Source organism: Danio rerio, chromosome 8 (assembly GCF_049306965.1).
Source record: "Danio rerio strain Tuebingen ecotype United States chromosome 8, GRCz12tu, whole genome shotgun sequence".
Lineage (NCBI taxonomy): Eukaryota > Metazoa > Chordata > Actinopteri > Cypriniformes > Danionidae > Danio > Danio rerio.
Window position 1 is genome coordinate 20,018,783 of NC_133183.1, and position 20,984 is coordinate 20,039,766.

At 36.4% G+C, this 20,984-nt stretch overlaps 1 protein-coding gene across 6 annotated transcripts in view; it reads left to right on the top strand.

The window, feature by feature from the left end:
* glis1b (GLIS family zinc finger 1b) overlaps nucleotides 1-20,984 on the top strand; it is a 155,001-nt gene that overhangs the window by 122,340 nt on the left and 11,677 nt on the right. For all 6 annotated transcript variants that reach the window (XM_073910185.1, XM_073910186.1, XM_017357433.4 and 3 more), the window contains exon 8: nucleotides 5,949-6,105. In XM_073910185.1, coding sequence (XP_073766286.1) covers nucleotides 5,949-6,105 — 157 coding nt within the window. The remainder of the gene's footprint in view (nucleotides 1-5,948; nucleotides 6,106-20,984) is intronic.

Here is a 20,984-nt window from a genome sequence, read left to right on the forward strand (position 1 = left end):
CAAACTATTTTTGTTGTCTATGGTGTGAAGATACAAGAAGTTCAGCACCTGAAACTACGGATACTGGAAGCCTGTGCTGGCAATTCCCCTGCAGTGTTGCTATCAGTGTGTGAAGAGTGGGAGAAGAGGGTTGCATTGTCAATCGAACACAATGGGCAGCACATTGTACACATTTTATAAGTGGTCAGAATAAAGTTACGTTAAAACCAACCACGCTGTTGTTTTACTTGTGAAATTCCCTATAAGTTTGATGTGTCAAATGACCCTCTTCTTATTGAGAAAAACAAAAGTTGGATCCAAGTTGGCCGACTTCAAAATGGCCACCATGGTCTCCACCCATCTTGAAAAGTTTGCCCCCTCACATATACTAATGTGCCACAAACAGGACATTAATATCACCAACCATTCCCATTTTATTAAGGTGTGTCCATATAAATGGCCCATCCTGTATAAAGGGCTATAATAGATGTAAGCACTTTCAACAGCAACCTTGACTTTCTCTTGAGGTCACCCATTCAGGAATTGGCCAGGCTTAACCCTGCTTGGGCTACAGGGTAAAATATCTATGGAAATGTTTTCCTGCAATTGCGCATAAACATCAGAAATATCATGATTAGTAAGCTGTACAAGTTTTGAACGACACAAGAGTAAATATCCGCAATTTGATATGAGAGCTGTTCTTTTAAGAGCAGAGCAGATCGAGGCAGGAGGAAGGTAGAACAGACCTTAGACGTCTGTGTGAGAGTAATTTGAAGGGGGATTGCAGAACTGCCCTTCATTAAAGCATCTTTGTGCAAAATACACTTTGCACTGCAACAGTTTAAATCGCCCACAACGTGTGCCAGGGAAAAATCGGCATCCTGGCTTACACCAGCTCTCATTCACTCAGTTCAAAGAGGAGAAGCTGTTGGTGCTTCAGTTTGCAAATGTCTTTAGCCTGAAGGACCTTTTATGTTACTGTGGCTGTTTGTTCTTGTTTAGAGGAGAAGTTGTGGTTGGGTCTGGCCAAGATGCCTGCATTTAATGTTCTGGATTTTTCTGCCTCTCCGTATACGCTTTGTTCTGAGGCCAGTAGAAGAGAAAAAGCAAAGTGGAGAGTGGGTACCTCTGTCGTTTTGTAATTTGCACATAAAAAGTGCGCTCTGGTCCTACAGTATGTTGTGCCTTTGTATTGGTTTGTATTTGGCTACTTCATACAAATTTGAATTGATTCTCTGTGGCTGCTTATTTGCGTGTGGTAATTATGTGTTTTCATAAGATGGTTACAGGCTCCTGAATTTTTTACCTGGATAATCTAAAGCAGAGGTACCCAAACTCGGGCCTGGAGAGCCAGTGTCCAGCATAGCTTGGCTCCAACTTCCTTTAACACGCCAGCCTGAAAGATTCTAGTATATAAAATTAGCTTGATTAGCTGGTTCAGAAGTGTTTAATTGGGTTTGGAACTAAAATATGCAAGACACCGGCTCTCCAGGACCGAGTTTAGACACCCCTGATCTACAGGTAACCACACACACTATTAAAACCAAAAGGGTTCGCAAGCATTTGCAGGGGGTACAGGTTATTAAAATCATACATACACAAACTTAAAATTATTTATACAGTATACATATACATACATATATACACACACACACACACACACACACACACACACGCACACACAGTATATTTATTGTATATTTACAGTATACACCAGGCGTGACCAACCCTGTTTCTGGCGATCGACCTTCTTACAAATTTTATTTGCAACCCATATCAAACACACCTGCCTGTAATTATCAAGTGCTGTGCAGATTCTAATTGATTGGTTGAGCTGTGTTTATCAGGGTTGGAGCTGAACTTTGCAGGAATGTCGATCTCCAGGAACAGGGTTGAGCACCACTGGTATACACTGTATAAAAAATTCTGTTATTTTATCCCAGCTGCCGGAAAAAAAAGTTAAATAACGACAGTTAAATTACAGAAATTTACTGTATTTTTTTTATTTAACCTCTGTTATTTAACAATAAATTTATATAATTTAACGTATGTTATTTTATGGTACATTTCTGTAATTTAACAGCCATTATTTTTATATCAGTGTATAGATGTATTTTTGTATAGTATGTCTTTATTAAGTTTTTTCAAGGTTTTACAATAAATCAAACCCCAATACCCAAAACTTACCAAAGACAAATAATAAAAATAAAATAATAATTATTATAAAATAAAAAAAATTTAAAAAGAGAAAAAAATCTAAATAAATAAATAAATAAAAAGAAAGAAAGAAAGAAAGAAAGAAAGAAAGAAAAAAGAAATCTAATCAAACACCAATTCACATTAAACACCAACATAAAGCAATACAATGTCTTGCTTGTATTAAACATAAATCGATCAATCTTCTTTCTTTAGTAGACAAAACACAACTGTCCTCATACATATTAAATATGCATTATCCATGACTTAACGGAATTGGAATGGAAATAAATTTAAATATATTAAGTCACCTCAGGGTTTGAAGAGATGATTTTCTCTTAATATGTTTTATTATTGTGTAATTTGTCCTTTGATGGAACTTTTTAGATGTATTTTTAGTATTACGAAACTAGGTTTGATTTAAATGTTGATATTTTTATTGTCAAAAGTTCTGATTATATTTTTTCAAATAAAATCAATTTTTTTATAACTATCTATGTTTAGTTTTGTAAATATTTTTTTTTTATCCTTACCATTTTTTTTACTTTGAACTTTGTGTACTGTATATAAGTTTTCAAAGGAAAAAAAATGTTACAGACATACAAACTAATGAAGTAATTGGGAAAATGCCAATTAAATATGCATATAAACTGATAAATACTGATTATCTGGAAATTCTTGCCCACTCTTAGCTATTAGTGTGTAATTCTGCGTTTAGGTTCAGTCCCTCCTCTCCCTCCAGCAGATAACAACTAAAGCAATCATGGCCATTACTTGCTGAACGCTTCCCAGTCTGGTAGCAGATGTTAGGGCTAAAGGGGAAAGCATTTAAGGACTTTGATTGATGATTTCGAGTAATGAATCAAGTTTGTAACCAGTTCAGAAAACTGTCAGATAGGCCCCGCTTCCACCATAAAGCAGTTGGAGAGGAACACAAAGAGAAGTAATGCTGGGAAGAGCCGTCAACGACTGTCAATGCACAGCCATCCCTCCAGAGGCCTTCTGGGAAAACAATTACTGGGCAAATTCAGAGGAGCACTTTAACATTAGCAACCGGGAACAGTGTCCGCCTGTCAGTCTCTCAGGCTGCACAAGAAGCCCGGGGATTGAAGAAGCCCCTTTACGGAACAAGCAACTATCATTTTATCTGGCCTGGTTCGTGTACAGTAGTATAATCTATGACGAGATGACATTTGGGGCTCTGATCTATGCTGTTATTTCCATTATAAACTGCAGCTGGAGTTGATGTGTCTGCCGTTTTTCGTTTCAAGGTTGTGTGACTTTGGCTAAAGATCCAGCTTACCTGTTCTAGTTGTTCAGAACTAGTAGCTTGAAGAAGATCTGCCTTTATTCCTTTGTTTTGTAGTTCTGTATCATTTAAGTAAATAATCTATTAGCTATGTTTCCATCCAACTATTTCGAACTATGACGGAAACATTTTTACCGAACAAATTTCAGTATGCGCATTAAAAACGTCATGTGATTTTGTCATAGGAGATCATGTAAGGATAAAAATGTGTGTGAATGGACAAACCAGAAGGCTGAGCACTTTATTAAACATCTGAAATGTTGTTTTGGTCATTCTAACATATTGACCATTATGAGTATTACTGTTATTATATTATTAATGACCTCCAGAACTACCAAGGGTGTCCCTGTTTTGTGTCTTATGCCTTCAAACGCCAAAACACGTTCATTGCATGTCGGCATCGTCTTCTGAGGCGCAAGTCATTTATTAAATAAAGAAAAGATTGACGCAGCAAATTCTGTCTTTACTGTTGATATTTGGTGCCAGTTAATCAGGAAGTGACCATTTTATTCTCTTTGACTTGTAGGATGGATCCGCTGCTTTATTCGCACGTCTTTTATGTGATATTTCTATTTTGCGCATACATTTAATTTGCATCTTTGGATATAAACATGGCTACTTATTTGCATTCAAAATATGACTATTTTGTTATGAAATGTATCTTAAATGAATTGTTCGATTAAATTAATTAATCACTCAGTTTTAAGTTATTTTTAAAAATGCATTACGATATTGAGTTACTCCCCAATAAAGTAAATCATTGAGTTACTTAATTACTTTTTTTTGGTAAGTATTGCGTTACATTACTTTTGAGTTACTTTTACGTTACAGTTTATTACCTGGCTGAGGCTTGATCTTTTAATACTTGTTTCTTTTTTAATATAGGAGTTCTGCAATTAGAAACACACTGTATTACCTAAACCTTCATTTACGTTTAAAAACACATCCAAAAATATATATATTAGGATAATGTTTTCTGTGAACTTCCTGACCCCAGAGCTCATTTGTTTGCTACTTTTGTACTATTTGTCTATAGTAAAAACACTGTCCATTGAGACTATAATCCCCCTTTCCTTTTCTTTGATGCTTTAAAAATAATGAACACATTCTCTCATTGACTGCATGATTCATTGTGACTATAATTTAATTTAGCAGTTTAAAAAAATCTAATTAAACTAAAAAGCAACTCACTTTAAATTTTTAAAAATTAACTTAAAGTAACATTTGTAAAAGTAAAAAAATGTTATTACTGAATTAAAATTTAATGATTTTTTTAAAAGTAATAAAGAGCTGTTGCCTTAGCTTGGTCAGTTGGCATTTCTGTGTGGATTTTGCATGGTTTCCCGTGTTGTCTTGGGTTTCCACCAGGTGTTCTGGTTTCCCCCACAGTCCAAAGACATGTGCTGTTGTTGAATTGGGTAAGATAATTGCCTGTAGTGTACTGTATGAGTGTATGTCTTGGTCCTCCAGACTGCGGGTTGAGCATTGGGATAACAACCCAATTCCGCTAAATATCAACTTCGATATAAATGATGCTGGGAGTAAGTTAGTTATGCATTACTTTACTCGTTACTTAGAAAAGAAATATTATTACGTAACTCACATTACTTGTAATGTGTTTCCCCCAACACTGTTTGTATGTATTAGTGAATTTTGAATCAATCCTTTAAGTAAATAAATAATTAATTGACATAAAGATATTCACTTGTTTAATTTGGAGATAAATCACTCACTTGAGTAAATGAACCTCCAACTAACTTTTAAAGGCATTCACATATTTGTTTGAAAATAAATGAGTGTTTTTGAGTGAATATTTGTGTGAATAATTCATTTATTCACAAATAAAAATTGTCATTTGTTTTGTTTAGAAAAAATGGCTTATAAAGAATTAATATTCTAAATGAGTAATTGATTCACATTGACAGTCACGTACTTTGTTCAGAATTGTAGTAATGTTTTTGAATTGATCAGTTTTCTGTCATTTATTTATCAGTCATACAGTCAGACCCATTTCAACAATCACTTGCTGTGTGTACAGGGTATTATTCAGATGAATCAATGATTGATTGACTTCCTCATTGTCCATCATTTTTTTCAGCTTTTTTTTTTTTTGGCTGAAGATACAGCCTACCTGTTATATTCATTTTTGTAGCAATTCAAAGCAGATCTGCCTTTGCTTATTATTTCTGCCGCTCCATTCAGATATAGTCAATCTATTAAGGATGTTCTGTTAAAATCACTCAGTCAAATCCATTCTGCACGGCAACATTTATCATTGACAGTAAATAGCGAACAGCAAGAAACAGGAACAGTTAATTTAATCCAAAGGGCCTTGGTGTGTTTGTGTTGTCATAACAAGTGCCTGTTGCCATTAAGAGTTGTTTGTGGAGATTTAATTTGGTCAATGTGCCGCTCTTGAGGTTTATCAGGCATGTTTTGCACATTAGTATTGTTTGTCTTCCAGGCCTGTACGCTGGCTCCAGCACGACACACAATGGAGCCCCACTTGAGTTGCTCTCTTCTGGACCTGACCTGCCACCCAGGCAGCCCCGCATGGACCGTGACATTGGCAGCCCCCATCATCTCTCCCCGCTGTCCGGCCTCGAGAACACCCGAGAAGGGTAAGTATTGAACCCGCCGAGCTTCATTTTTACTCCCAGTTGCTCTGACATACATGCAGGGCGGATGAGCTCAATGAAAATGATGTCAGGGGGTTGTCATCAGTTATGGATATCACTGTAGTAATAGTTACACATGCTGGGACTGTTCCAATTAGTGAGCTGTCGCAAAAAGGCTGTTCCAAGAGATATCTCCTTTTGACCCGATTCCACAAACGCAATTCCACAATTCACTATGATGTTCTTTGAGTGATTCATCCAGGATGTCTGAGTGAGAAAACATTGACTTTTCAATAAATGACAAAAATTAAACACTCACTTAGTAATCTCTACTGAATGAATCATGAATCAGTTCAGTGAATGATTCATTAGTATACTCATAGCCTGTTGTTTCTTTATGAAATGACTCATTGGCTGTAATCAGAATAACATATCAGCATACTATTTTTACTAGTTTTGCCATAAAAGGAATTAGTGAGTAGTGTGCTATTCTTAACCACTGATGTTGAATGAATTGGTTAATTCATTAAATCACTTAAAAAGTCAATCGATGCTTATGACACATAATATACTGCATTTTCAAAACTTCACAACTATACTCTTATTTCAAGGGGCCGCCATTTTAAAACACGAAAGCTAGGCTGCGATGGGAAGAAACCCGGAAGTATAGGGTCAGCACTGTAAACATTGAAACATGCTGTGGACTATAAACCTCCAGCTGTTGCCGCCAAAACGCAGATATGTTGTAAACATCACTTTAATATCATTCAGTTAAGTTTAATTTAAACAATTTAAAGCATATTAGGCATCAAACAAAATCACAATCTCTTTAAGAGTAATACACTTACTGTAAGTATCCTCCTAGGTTTCAGTTCATGGCACCAGGTAAACACAGTGGTGGCTTTCCTGCATGCTTCAGCCTATGTAACCCGGTGAGCAATAAAACAATGCACTGCTCTTCGTAGCACACCCTCGTGTTATCGGTAATACTGTCCTGGTACTGGAATTTTTTAAAAACGTCCATTTCCCGCTAACATTCAAGGCCGCATTCATGAGCACGCTCTAAAAGCTGATTTGCCATTGTGTTCACAATTGCTCAACAGAAATGATTGTGATTGGCCATGAAGGTGCAAACACTCCTGAGTGCAAACACTGATGCACAAAGATTGGAGCGTTTTAAAGGTGCAAAGATCAGTCGAGTCATTAGCAGATTGCTAGTTTGTGTTTGCACTCGTTGAACATCGGTGAAGTGCAGTGAACTGAAGACCTTCACAGCCAATTACAGTAATTTCTGTTGAGCACTGGTGAACACGATGGCAAATCAGTAGTGTTGCAGTGTTGCATGTTCCCATCTCTGGGAAACATCCATACACACTCATTCACACTCATACACTACGGACAATTTAGCCAACCCAATTCACCTGTACCGCATGTCTTTGGACTGTGGGGGAAACCGGAGCACCCGGAGGAAATCCACTTGAACACGGGGAGAACATGCAAACTCCACACAGAAACGCCAACTGACCCAGCCGAGGCTCGAACCAGCCGTCTTCTTGCTGTGAGGCGACAGCACTACCTACTGCACCACCGCTGCGCCACTTTATTTGTTGAGTGTACATAGATTGCTAAATGACCATAAACCATTTTCTCAGATGATGACAAGCTAACAAAACATTGCTGCAACTATGGTGCAAGTTTTATTTATGTAGATATTTAAAAAGCTGTGCTTTTCATGTGATGTTTCATAAACAAATTTCGGGAGGAGCACGATTAGTCTTTGATAAGGCTAATTCATCACAGTTAATAATTCTATAACCCAATTAGCTGGAGACCAAACCCCTATAAATAGTCAAACCCGTCATACTGTACCTCCATTTTCTCTTGACTTCAGCATCCATCCACAACCCCAGCTCCACATTATTAAACCCGATACCTAACTTTTTAAAGCGCGAAAGAGATCGCATGCTGTTGTGTGTATGCCCTTGACTGAAGGACTTTTGGAGCTATAATTTAAAAATAAATTCTACAGTGTAGATGCTTAAAGCACAGGTTTTTATTCTATTGTATTTAATTTCCTTTTTCTTACTTACAGTTAGGAAAATAACTATATATACAGTACAGTTGATGTCAGAATTTTTAGCCCTCCTGAATGAATAATGACACTTTTCCCCCTAAATTCTGTTTAACGGAAAGAAGATTGTTTCAAGGCATTTCTAAAAATAATAGTTTTAATAACTCAATTCAAATAACTGATTTCTTTTTTTCTTTGCTATGATAATAGTGCATACTATTTGACTAGATATCCTTTAAGATACTAGTATTCAGCTTAAAGTGTCATTCAAAGGCTTAATTAATTAACTTAATGGGGTAAGTCATTGTATAAGAGTGGTTTGTTCTGTAGACAATCCAAAACAAATGTTGCTAATTATAGGGGCTAATTATATCGACCTTAAAATAGGTTTCAAAATATTTACACCTGCTTTTATTCTAGCCAAAATAAAACAAATAAAACTTTCTTCAGGAGAAAAAAATATTATAGGTAATACTGCGAAAAACTCCTGAGTCTGTTAAACATCATTTAAGAAATGTTTATAAAATAAAAATCACATAAGGGTAAATAATTTTGACCTAAACTTTAATCTTTTGAATAATCGTGATTACAATTATAACTTAAATAATTGTGATTATGATTTTTCCCATAATCCAGCAGCCCTACCGGGGGTTCAGGACCACTGTTTTAATAACATATTAATTGACTTGCTCAGTAAGACTTATAAAGCCTCTTGATTTATTCTAGAATAAATAAATTTTTTTGAAAAAATTAATGTCTCAATCATAAACGCAGTCGTTTTTCACCACCTTGCGATCTACCACTGGAAAGAGTGGCTATAAAATGATGTTGAAAAATAACGAGTTTCTTATTTTAAAAACCTAATATCTGCAAAAATCACCTATACCCATTTCTTGACGTCATAAAATTGCTTTGAAATAGCTAGTCACTCTGGGATCTTGTTACTATTTCAATGGAGGGAGGTTTTTTCTCATAGCAGAAGATTTTCTTTGGTAATGTGTGCTGTTTAATGTGCTTTTCACTGTGTGTAAGGACCGTATTGATTTAGGGGCCTGGATTTATTTACCAGCCAAAGCACCAGCGGCAGATTTTTCCCTTGTCCATACCGAGCGTTTGTTTTGATTGTAACACTCTCTCAAAGCACACACCCTACCACGCATTTGACGCATGCGTCTGCGCTGTTTCCTTGCTATGGCTTCAGTGTGTATTTATCCAGCAAATCTATGTTAAACCAATGTCACCTTAACACAACATAAACCATGTCTGTGCTCTGGGCTTGGAGGTGTCGTTGCTCTGTAATGAAAGCAGGACCGTGCTTTCCCAAAAAAATTTAAATTAAATTCGGACACACGTCTGTTCCTCTCTGTCGTCAAGCATTGTTTTGAGGGGTTCTGGAGAAATACAATGAAGCCTAATATGTTCCTGACAGAACTGAGGCATGTTTCCTATTTAAAAAAAATAAAAAATCAGATTTCCCTCCGGACCAGCAAAGTAGAGCTGCAAATCCAATGTGTCATCAAGACGCATTATGTTTATAGTGACAAAAAGAGATTCTGGAATTGAGAAAGAGAAGGAAAACATATCCATTGTTATAAAGCATTTAATCAAATGAATTTTTTTTAATTTATTTAAAAATTAATTAAGAGCTTGTAAACAACATTAAAACAACAGTAAGCTGTGCATGACACCTGCCTAGCCATACTGTAGCTGTTGTGAAATTATTCAAACTTTCAGTGGTCTGCAATTAGGCTGATGTTTACATGTATATGTGAGATTTTACTTGATTTCTGGTAGTTTACAGATGTGGAGAAATTTTATTGACATATTTTCACAATAAAAAAGTTACTGTTGTCTTGATTTGATCCCAGGTATTACAGAATATACACTGTACAGGGTTTTCGCTTAGATTTTTTCCAGCTGTGGCGGCAGGCCTTTTACACAGATCTAGCAACTACCTGCGGCGTTATTTACATGACAAATGTCGTGAGCGCAGTATTACAAGTTGAGCTAACATTTATGTAATACGAGCATGCGAATCTCTTTGCTTGTATGCCGATTTTCTCTGTTCATGCACAAAACTATTTTTTTTGTGATTATTTATTTATTACAGAACAAATCCAGCATACATAGCTAGCAGCAACTATATACAAGCTAGGGTTTGCATTAAATGAAAATACATTAAAAATAAATTAATACAATCAAATTAATACAATAAAATAATTGATAAATAACAATACACAGGAAAAGAGAAACTCTGGGGTGAGAAGTGACCTTTATACACCTCTAATATAATGTTCATTATTTTTCAGTCTGCTTTAGTTTATCTAATTATGCACAAAACTTCTTGAATTCCCCCTCAAATATATACACTGCTCAAGTGCAGATTTTCTTGTGCCCTCTCAAATAAACACTGCTGAAGTGCGATTTAGTGCGTTTATGTAAAGAGTATGTCTCCAACATTTATTAGATTTGCTAGGAATATTTATGAATGTCTCCAATAGACCTACAGAGCGGCATTAATGCGTCCTGAAGTAAAGTGAAATGGCCATAAACTCCAGCAAGATTAAGTCATTGTATGCAGAACCATAGACCTTTATCTATAAATAAAGTAAAATTGTGGAAACTGTGTTCATCATAACTGATAGCTACGTCGTGTTTGCTAGCCTCAAGCATCACACACCTGTCAGTCAGCATGTCACCTTAAAGGGTTAAAAAAAATAATGCACAGCACTATTACGATTAAAGAAAAGTTTGTGCTGTTATAATTTACATACCTTTTATGTGTTTTGGTGTGATTATAACCGACCATAAAAAAAACTGAATGTTTTGAATGAGAAGCTGTAATGTAGCCGTGGCGGGATGAATTTTGGTGTGGCGCCCTGCCATGGAAGAATGAATGTAGCAGAAACAATGCTGTATATACTTTTTTTTTTACATGTATATGTTAACATATTTTAACACAACTCTTAAAAGTACAATGCATGGGATTACCATTTGCAACACAGGCACTCAAACCAAAACGATTGATCAGTGTCTGCTTTCTCTTTTCAGAAATTATGAGCTATAAGAATTTTTTTGTGTACATTTAAATATAGTTGTGGATATCTTGTCATCCCACTTGCATTTGTCAACATAGACTGTTCTTTTACTAACTACTAACTATTTTTCTCACTGTCTTCAGTAGTTTGTTGTTGTCCTTGTTCTGTCTATGTTTCTTTTCTGACTGTGCAGCAAGCGTTCGGTTCAGTACTTTCTCTTCTCAAAAATAATGAGTGATAAGAATTTCTTTTTATTTATTTATAATATAGTTGTGGATATCTTGTAATCCCACTTGCACTCCTCAACATAGACTATGTTCTTTTACTAACATTTAACTAACTACTAACATTTTTTTACTGTCTTCAGTAGTTTGTTGTTGTCTTTATTCTGTCTCTATTTCTTTTCTGAGTGTACAGAAAATTTTCGGTTCAGTGTTGACACCTTGTGGACAAACAAAGAAATGCAAAAAATAAATATTTTTTAGCTTAAACGTAAACCTTTTCGTTAAATTTAACTCAATACATCTTTATTTCTATAGCGCTTTTACAATGTAGATTGTGTCAAACATAGAATTTCTAGTAAATTGAAATTGAAACTGTGTCAGTCCAGTTTTCAGAGTTGAAGTTCAGTTTAGTTTAGTTCAGTGTGGTTTAAATTTCACTGCTGAAAGTTCAAACGCTTAAGAGCAAATCTATCGATGCGCAGCTCTACAAGGCCTTTTTAGGTCAGAAAAATATTCAAATTGACATTTTTGTGAGCATAAGCCTATTGAACACTTCAGTTTCTAGCAAAAAAATCCCCAACTCACATGAAATGTCCCCGGGCTGCTGTGAGTTGTCATGTTCTTTAAAATCTCTCAGAAAGGTGAGCTGTTTTTCCAGGTCGCAGAAACAACGCTAAACAAGCCCAAGAAAATTAGTGAGCCATTTTAAAACTCCAAAAATAATTACTGCTGCTTGGAGAGGAATGAGAGCTGAATAAAACGGGCTCAGGGGATACGCATGTAACACTATACGCTATTGCACTGAAGGTCATAATGACACATTCGAAACTCTGCCTCTCACTGACACTAAAGGTCAGAGTCTGCAAAAACGTAAGATTATACACACCCTTCACAGAACAGCATGACATGATGGTGGACATTAACTTTTTTGAAAGCATTGAGCACATTACTTAGGATTACTTGGCAACCCGGCCAAATGTATACTTAATCTGCTTCTTTATTTCAGTAACTTTCACTGTCGTTAAACTCATCAATTTTCATCTTCCTAAAGTTTTTAATTGTAGAGGTTTATGTCTGATAGGTTTAGGAGTATTATATTAAGGAAAGGTTTACCCCATCTCCTGTTTAATATGCTAAAATATACACTCACCGGCCACTTTATTAAGTACACCTTACCAGTACTACCAGGTTGGACCCCCTTTTGCCTTCAGAACTGCCTTAATCTTTCATGGCATAGATTCAACAAGGTACAGAAAATATTCCTCAGAGATTTTGGTCCATATTGACGTGACGGCATCCATGATGAGAATCTCCCATTCCACAACATCCCAAAGATGCTCTATTGGATTGAGGAATCTGGTGACTGTGGAGGCCATTTGAGTACAGTGAACTCATTGTCATGTTCAAGAAACCAGTCTAAGATGATTCACACTTGATATCACAGCAGAAATCAAGATTCATCAGACTAGGCAACGTTTTTCCAATCTTCTATTGTCCAATTTTGTTGAGCCTGTGCGAATTGTAGCTTCAGTTTCTTGTTCTTAGCTGATGGGAGTGGCACCCAGTGTGGTCTTCTGCTACCGTAGCCCATCTGCTTCAAGGTTGGAACTGTTGTGCATTGTTCTGCACACCTTGGTTGTAACGAGTGGTTATTTGAGTTACTGTTGCCTTTCAATTAGCTCGAACCAGTCTGGCCATTCTCCTCTGACTTCTGGCATCAACAAGGCATTTGCACCCGCAGAACTGCCGCTCACTGTATATTTTCTCTTTTTCAGATCATTCTCTGTAAACCCTAGAGATGGTTGTGCTTGAAAATCCCAGTAGATGAGCAGTTTCTGAAATACTCAGACCAGCCTGTCTGGCACCAACAAACATGCTACGTTCAGTCACTTTAATCCCTTTTCTTCCACATTCAGATGCTCGGTTTGAACTGCAGCAGATCGTCTTGACCATGTCTACATGCCTACATGCATTGAGTTGCTGCCATCTGTTTGTCTGATTAGAAATTTTGGTTAACGAGCAGTTGGACAGGTGTACCTAATAAAGTGGCGGGTGAGTGTATGTATCACGTACAGCTTAAGTTTAAGTTTTTGGAGTTTATTATTTTGAGATTGTGATATATTGTAATAAATCAGTTATTATTTACATTTATATATTTGTGAATGTATTGTAGTTTAACTTTTTAAAAAATAATTTCATAAGCTGTTTTCTCTATCTTTTACATGGATGCTATTTTGGATAAAACTAAACCAACAACCAGCAATCAAGCCAAAAAAAAAAAAAAAAAAACTGGCTGTGGATCTTGAAATGCCGTATTTTATCCAGCTTGTAAGTCAAACGTCAGCTGTAATATAACCGCTTCCCCTTACAGAAAACAAAAATGCCTGTCATCTTGTTTGTGGAAGTCATTAGAGTTGGGGTTCCCGGTCAAAAAAATGCACATTCGCACATATAGCAGGCTTTATCCAACACAACATCCCTGCCAGGACCTGCAACCAACCAGGTATGAAACATCTACTCACGTCTGAAGATGGAGCATTTTGATTTACATGTTTAAAGCCTGGAGTATACACTCTGCTGCCAAAGTCAACAGCAGCTGCCGCTCTTGTTTTTCCCAAACGGTTTAGCAGGACGTTAAACATTTTGACAAAATTATCTAACTCGCTTGACTCCACTGCTGCAGCCTCTGACCTCATTGCTAAATGTGTTTACCCTGGCTGAAATGGCCCATTTAGACTCCTTTTACTTCGCAAATACTAGTGTCATTTTCTGAAGCTAATATTAAAAAATATGCCAGTGAAAATACATCCAGCGGTCTCCGTTTGAGATGGAGGCAGGCAGGAGGAGAAGCTGGAGGACCGACAGGCTTGATGGGTGGCATTGGCACATCAGCGAGCTTCATTTGCGTGTTTTGTGGGGGACGGTTTTACAGTAAAATTAGAAATAGCTGATGCGGGTGTTTCTTAATTGTAACAAGAAACAGATTTTTATTAAGAAGAACATAAGTTTTTGAAATAATTTTTTTATTTTCACCAAAGGTACATTTATTTCTGCCAAAAACTGTCAAAACAATAATGGTGTGAAATAGTATTACAACTTATATTATTAAAATGCAATGTGTTTCTACTTTAAATAGTTTAAATTCAGTCCTTAGATGACATAGCTCTTAAACGTCACATGATTCTTTAGAAAAATCACACTAATATTATTAAGAGGGGTGCAGACCTGGTGCAGTTGCAATCTGAGCTGAAGGCAATGCTTTTTAATGTACAAACCTAACCCCACCCCTCACAGTGACGTCACTAGCTCCATTGAGTGCATTTTGTCTAATATTGCATCTCTGAAATATGCAGTCTCAGCTTACATAATCAAGACTGCATTCAGATACTATTGCTTATATTTGTCAGTTGTTTTGGTTTTAAAGAAAATGTTCTCATTGTCATCAGTGATGCAAGTGGAAAAAACAGTTTAATATGTAATGCTGTGATAAGATAAATTATCTAGTTGCTTTCAAGAATAGACAATGTATAGACATTGTTATGTTAAAAGCAAAAAGCTTTACAAAATATACATTTAGTTTTTTTTTATTATATTATATTATATTATATTATATTATATTATATTATATTATATTATATTATATTATATTATATTATATTATATTATATTATATTATATTATGTTATGTTATGTTATATTATATTATATTATATTATATTATATTATATTATATTATATTATATTATCATTCATTCATTTTCTTGTCGGCTTAGTCCCTTTATTAATCCAAGGTCGCCGCAGCGGAATGAACCGCCAACTTATCCAGCAAGTTTTTACGCAGCGGATGCCCTTCCAGCCGCAACCCATCTCTGGGAAACATCCACAAACACATTCACACACACACACTCATACACTACGGACAATTTAGCCTACCCAATTCACCTGTGCCGCATGTCTTTGGACTGTGGGGGAAACCGGAGCAACCGGAGGAAACCCATGCGAAGGCAGGGAGAACATGCAAACTCCACACAGAAACGCCAACTGAGCCGAGGTTCTAACCAGCGACCCATATTATATTATATTATATTATATTATATTATATTATATTATATTATATTATATTATATTATATTATATTATATTTTTAAGAGTTCAGATGTAAAATCCTCTGCATGCCATCAAAAGTTTTCTTCTAATATTACCATTTTTCTCAGGCTTGATTCAGTAATTTCACTTTCATGGCAAAGGTTATTTCTATCACTTTTAAAGGGGTGGTCCAGAATGTAATTTTAAGGCTTGGTTGTGTTAATAAGATGCAAAGCAATGTGTGCTCATGTTTCACTCGCGTTTTTTTTTTTTTTTTTCATAAATCTCACTTTGATTATGTACAGCTACTCAGCTAACATGAAAACTGTCGTATTTCCTATTTCCTCTAAAAGGCCCACCCTCAACTGACTCTAATCTTCTGGTCAACTACCATAAAGCGCTGTGATTCGTTGATCGGCTCTACATCACGCCCCTAAGCACGTGATTTTGTGCTGTGTAAACAGTCAGTCAACCTCATGCCTGCTCTCTAAAATAAAAAATCTGACAAGTGTCTGTAACGAGTGAAAAAGGGGTGCGGCTCCTTTAAGAAAGATCGCCGTTGTGTGTGTGTATGTGTGTGTGTCAACAGTCTGTAGACTTGTGTAACACGAAAAGCTCACGTACTCATGTTTTTTCAAATCATGCTTGCTATGTACTTTATAATTCTCTGGAACATAATTAATATTGAACTGTAAGCACTTCTGTCTTTGTGTTGTGTCATTAGGAAGTCCAAATACAGAAACAGAAGAAGCTCTGTGGAAATAGCAGCATTAAGATGGCATTTTAGCTCTCTCTGCTGTAACATTACAGCGCCTCTGGCCACGCCCCTTAGCTGCGCAGTGTATGTGCACGGTAAAAGCATGTTTGTGATCTCACTGGCCCGGAAGTGTTTTTTTTTTTTTGTAGTCCCCATAATTCGTTGATTGTAGGCTTTGCAAAGCTAACTCTGTTAAAACCAAGGTCTCCCTTTGCATTGAACTTTGAGCATTTTACATTCAGAGATGCTGTTTATGTTCACACAGCTACATTACACATAAACTAAATATGATACCATAGTGGACCACCCCTTTAACATAAAATAACTGAACATAAACATAAGAGGCTAAGAAAAATGCTCATTGTAGAAGAAAATTACAGATGGCACTTAGAGGTTTTTGCATCTGAACTCTTCATTTATTATTAATGTATGAAAACATGGATTATTTTATAATGACTACAGTGTCATTTTCTGCAAAGAATTGCTTTGAATGATAATATTCTGATTTGAAAACGTCGAGACAATTGTCAGTAGATCCGAAAATAAAACATTAGTCTTAATCTACTGCTACAGTAGTCATAAAAGAACCGAGTTTGAGTAGTTCCACCGCCTGATGTAAACAGTAGCTGCGCTGACACATTGTGTCTTAAGGTAATTTCCCCGCTTGACTGCATGCTGAGCGTTTGAGCGCTTCAGCTTCTGCATGTAGAGGCTCAGATCAGTGAGGGCCTGATCTCTCACGAGTGGCTTTAGTTTGCTAACCAGAACCAGAAAGGTTCCCACCGCCCCGTGCCAAGCCATCGGCCAGTACGTTTCTTCAATCAGAAGAGCTTACTGAGAGACGGCAGGGATATTCATTCTCGCTCATACACTTCGTCTCCCTGCAGACCTCGACCTGACAGGTGAGACGAGACAAACCGGGAACAGAGCGCTCATCTTCATGAATCTTCATTCAAAGAGGATGTGAGCGAAAAAAAAAAAAAACTCCCATCTTGATCTGCTTTGTCTCCAGCCGACTCTTGGAGGATTTGTCTGTTTGAGTGTAAGGATTGCCTCACATCTGAAAGCAACACCTCTGCTGCACGATTTGTAAGGTCTTTGACCCCTCTATCTGGGATTAAACTGCAACGTGACACTGCAGGGTTTGTGAACGACAGAGCTTTTCATGAAACTCACAGGCTAAATTTAATAACAGTACTATTCCATCATCAACTGTAACTTTTCTGTGAGTATAAGCAGTGACACCTAACTATAAAATAACAGAAAAGTGCCATGTTTTCAGTCATATTTCAGAGGCTTTTTCTCAATATTGGTTCTTAAGCGAGCATCCTTTTCTTCTCATGCAATGTAATCATCAACCCAGTTCAATTTCAATACACAACCAGAATGTGTTCTTGATATTGAGGATGTATTAAATGCATACTTGAGAGTGCAGCACTCGCTTGATGTCCCAGAAGTCAGTGCAGCTAAATAAAGGAATGGGGAAGCAGAGTACTTTTACTCGAAAACATTCACCTGGAAATTTTAAAGAACCCCTATTGTGCATTAAACTATTTTGGTTTTAGCGGTCTCCAACAACAGGCTGATATGCATGCAAGGTCAAAAACACATTCATTGTCTTGCAATTTGCAATTTATCTAAATATCCCAACGACTCCCATATGATTTGTTCAGCGATTCATTTGTTCCCAAACATCTCCTTAGCACAAAGCTAATCTGTGCTGATTGGTCTGATGAACCAGTCTGTTGCGATTGGTCAACTGTTTAACGTGAGACGGAGAGAAACGCCCACCATGGTTAATCAACATTGTTGAAGTAGTCACAGTGCAGAGTGTATGTGTGAGCCCAATATAGGAATGCATTAAAGCAATGCAGTTAAACACCACCATTCTTAATTATTAAGTAATAACAATGACACACATCTAGTATTAATCCACACAGTAGCAAAAGCTGAACTATTTTGAAACTTGACCACCACACATGTGTAGGTACAGCTGATGGTGGCCATAGCACTGGCAAGCGGCAGAGGATCGCGAGCTCACAAACGCATTTAAATCCATAAACAATGCAGTATGTGCCTCATTTTCAACTTGCTTTTGGCCGCGATATGTACATATAAAGAGTTACCCAGATACAGAACAAGCCACGTGGAGCGGTTAGAATACAAAACATAATTAAATACACATTTTGCAAGCTAGAGAAAACAAGGAGGCAACCATTTTAACTTAAGTTACTTACACTTGTGAAATGGAGGAAGAAACTGATCCATGAACTGTGTACTGATAAAGTTCCATACATAAAGTGCCATACTGATCCTTTATTTAACGAATGGCCTACAAATCTCCCAATTCAGGGTAGATTATTGCAATAATCAGCAGAACATTCACTCAATAATGTTCACTCATCTTCAGTCATGATCAGTCTCACACACACCTGCATTCTGCTAGCATTTGAAGGGAAAGGTATATATTAGGTATTGTTTCATGTTGACGTCGAACAGGCAAAATATCCAGATGAATGACAAAACATTTAAATGACTCTTAGTTGAATATTTTATTTAAAAATTAATATTTTTAAACAAGATGCACTTTCAGATTTAAACCTCAGCTGGATGTTAACATTCACTTAGAGCTGTGTTACACACTGCATGGAAGGTAATTTTAAAAAATCCATAAAAAGACTCTTTAATAAAGGCATAAAACACATTTATTTGCTGAAAATTGATAGTTTTTTCACAAAAAAAAAATGTGAAACTGAAAAAAAACAAACAATAAATCAGTGAATGATTTAATAATTTTCCGTTAAAACTTGTAAAGTTCAAAGGACCATCAAGAAGATTGTAGGATCTAATTTTTCACAAGATCCATTCTGTGTTTTCTGTGTTATCCATGTAAATTTGTCTGAGGTAAATTGGCAAGACATCGGTCTCCATGAGAATGCAAGTCTGTTCTCTTGGTATTGAGAAACAGCCAGTCATTTCACACACTCTCTTCTCTCCCTATGCACCAGACACTCTCTTATCAGCGTTGTGCATTTCCGAGTGTGCTCCACACAGGTGAGTGGGATTGACAAACCACCTGTAGGACACACTCTCTCCTTTCTGAATGCCCGGAGGGAGGTAAAATAATGTACCTAGACTAATTTAGTCTTGTCATTGTATTTACTGTATATACTGCTACTTTCTGATGTTTAAAATGCCTATTTTTTCCTTATTTGTGTGTAGGTTGCTCAGGATAACAGCATCTGATAAATGAATATAAAAGTTTATATTCAATTTTGGAAATAAAATGTCAATGTTTAAACTTCAGAAAGGTTTTTAAGAATCAAATTTTGGTGGAATAACCCTGATATTTCACTTACAACAAATAAAAACATTTGTTATGACCAGCTGACATGACATAAGCGGCCGAAATGACATTGTTTTAAAAAATGTAACTTCAGAAACCTTATTTACTGGTTTGTTCACATTAAATTGTGATTTTTTTTGTCACAATTATGTTCCACTTGGACCACAGTTCTTTGATGCCGGGCTGTTGGTTTTTTTCTGAGCAAGACATTTAGTAACTGTTTTTAACAAGGAGCCCGTCCAGTGAATCATATTCAGAAGAGTCACGTTCACTGCATGTGTCTGCTGTGCTGAGTAAGGTCTTATTCATGTTAACTGAACGATGCTTTAGGACATTTCACAGAAGTTCCCATGGAGTCACATTCACTGAATCACAGTCAGCATTAAACACATTGCCTTTATTACTCAATCTGCTACTTTGAAGAAATACCATTTGTAAACACTTTGTTCACCAGCAAACTATTAGGGGTTAGGTCATTATGCTTTGAAGTTTCTGTGAAGTCGACTCATTGCCTTTTCTAGGTAGTGGACCAGAGTTTCCTGTCTCAAGCAAAAATGCCCGCAAAACAATCTAGAGTAGTGCTATTTGTTTACTTATCGCTGCTATCAAAACTTTTAATTCACTATAATAATTTTTTTTAATTATTATTTCTATATCAACTTTACCAGTGTTCAATATAGATTTGGATTGGTAAAGGCCCCAATCTAAGCTCTGTAAATGATACATTACAACAAACGAAGAACAAAAATGTATATAGTTTAGTGACCGTATAGCGACAATAAGATGAATATGTAAAAACATTCTGCAGATTTTACTCTCAATAAGAACCTAAATATAAAGAGCTATTAAGAATATATAATCGTGATGTGGACATCTGCACAGGCTGTGTAATTTAGCAGTTTCTTCTATAAAACAGCACTTCAGTGTTTATGACAAGACTTATGGCTGTAACAGATTGAACAGAGGAAATTGATTAGAAACGATTTCCAATAGGGGTGCCATTTTTTCCTCAACAAAACCAACCCACCAAACATTTTTGGATTAGTTTTTTCTTTGATTTTGTTTAAAATGTATTAGGGCTTTAAGAGAGTCTCTCATGCGCACGTAGAAAAAAAGAATCCTCAAAGAACCTTGCTGTAACATAGGAGTTGGGGTATGATGGAATTGAGCGTCCAAACGCAGTTTATTAATAGCTTAATTAATAGCACAGGCAGGCAATGGTCAAACAGGAACAAACAGTGTATTCCAAAAGACATAGTCAAGTAACAGGCCAGGGGTTAGTATAGTCGGCAGGCAGGATCAACACATAATATGGCAAGAAACAGGAAACACTAAACAAGGCTAGGACCAGGAAACACGG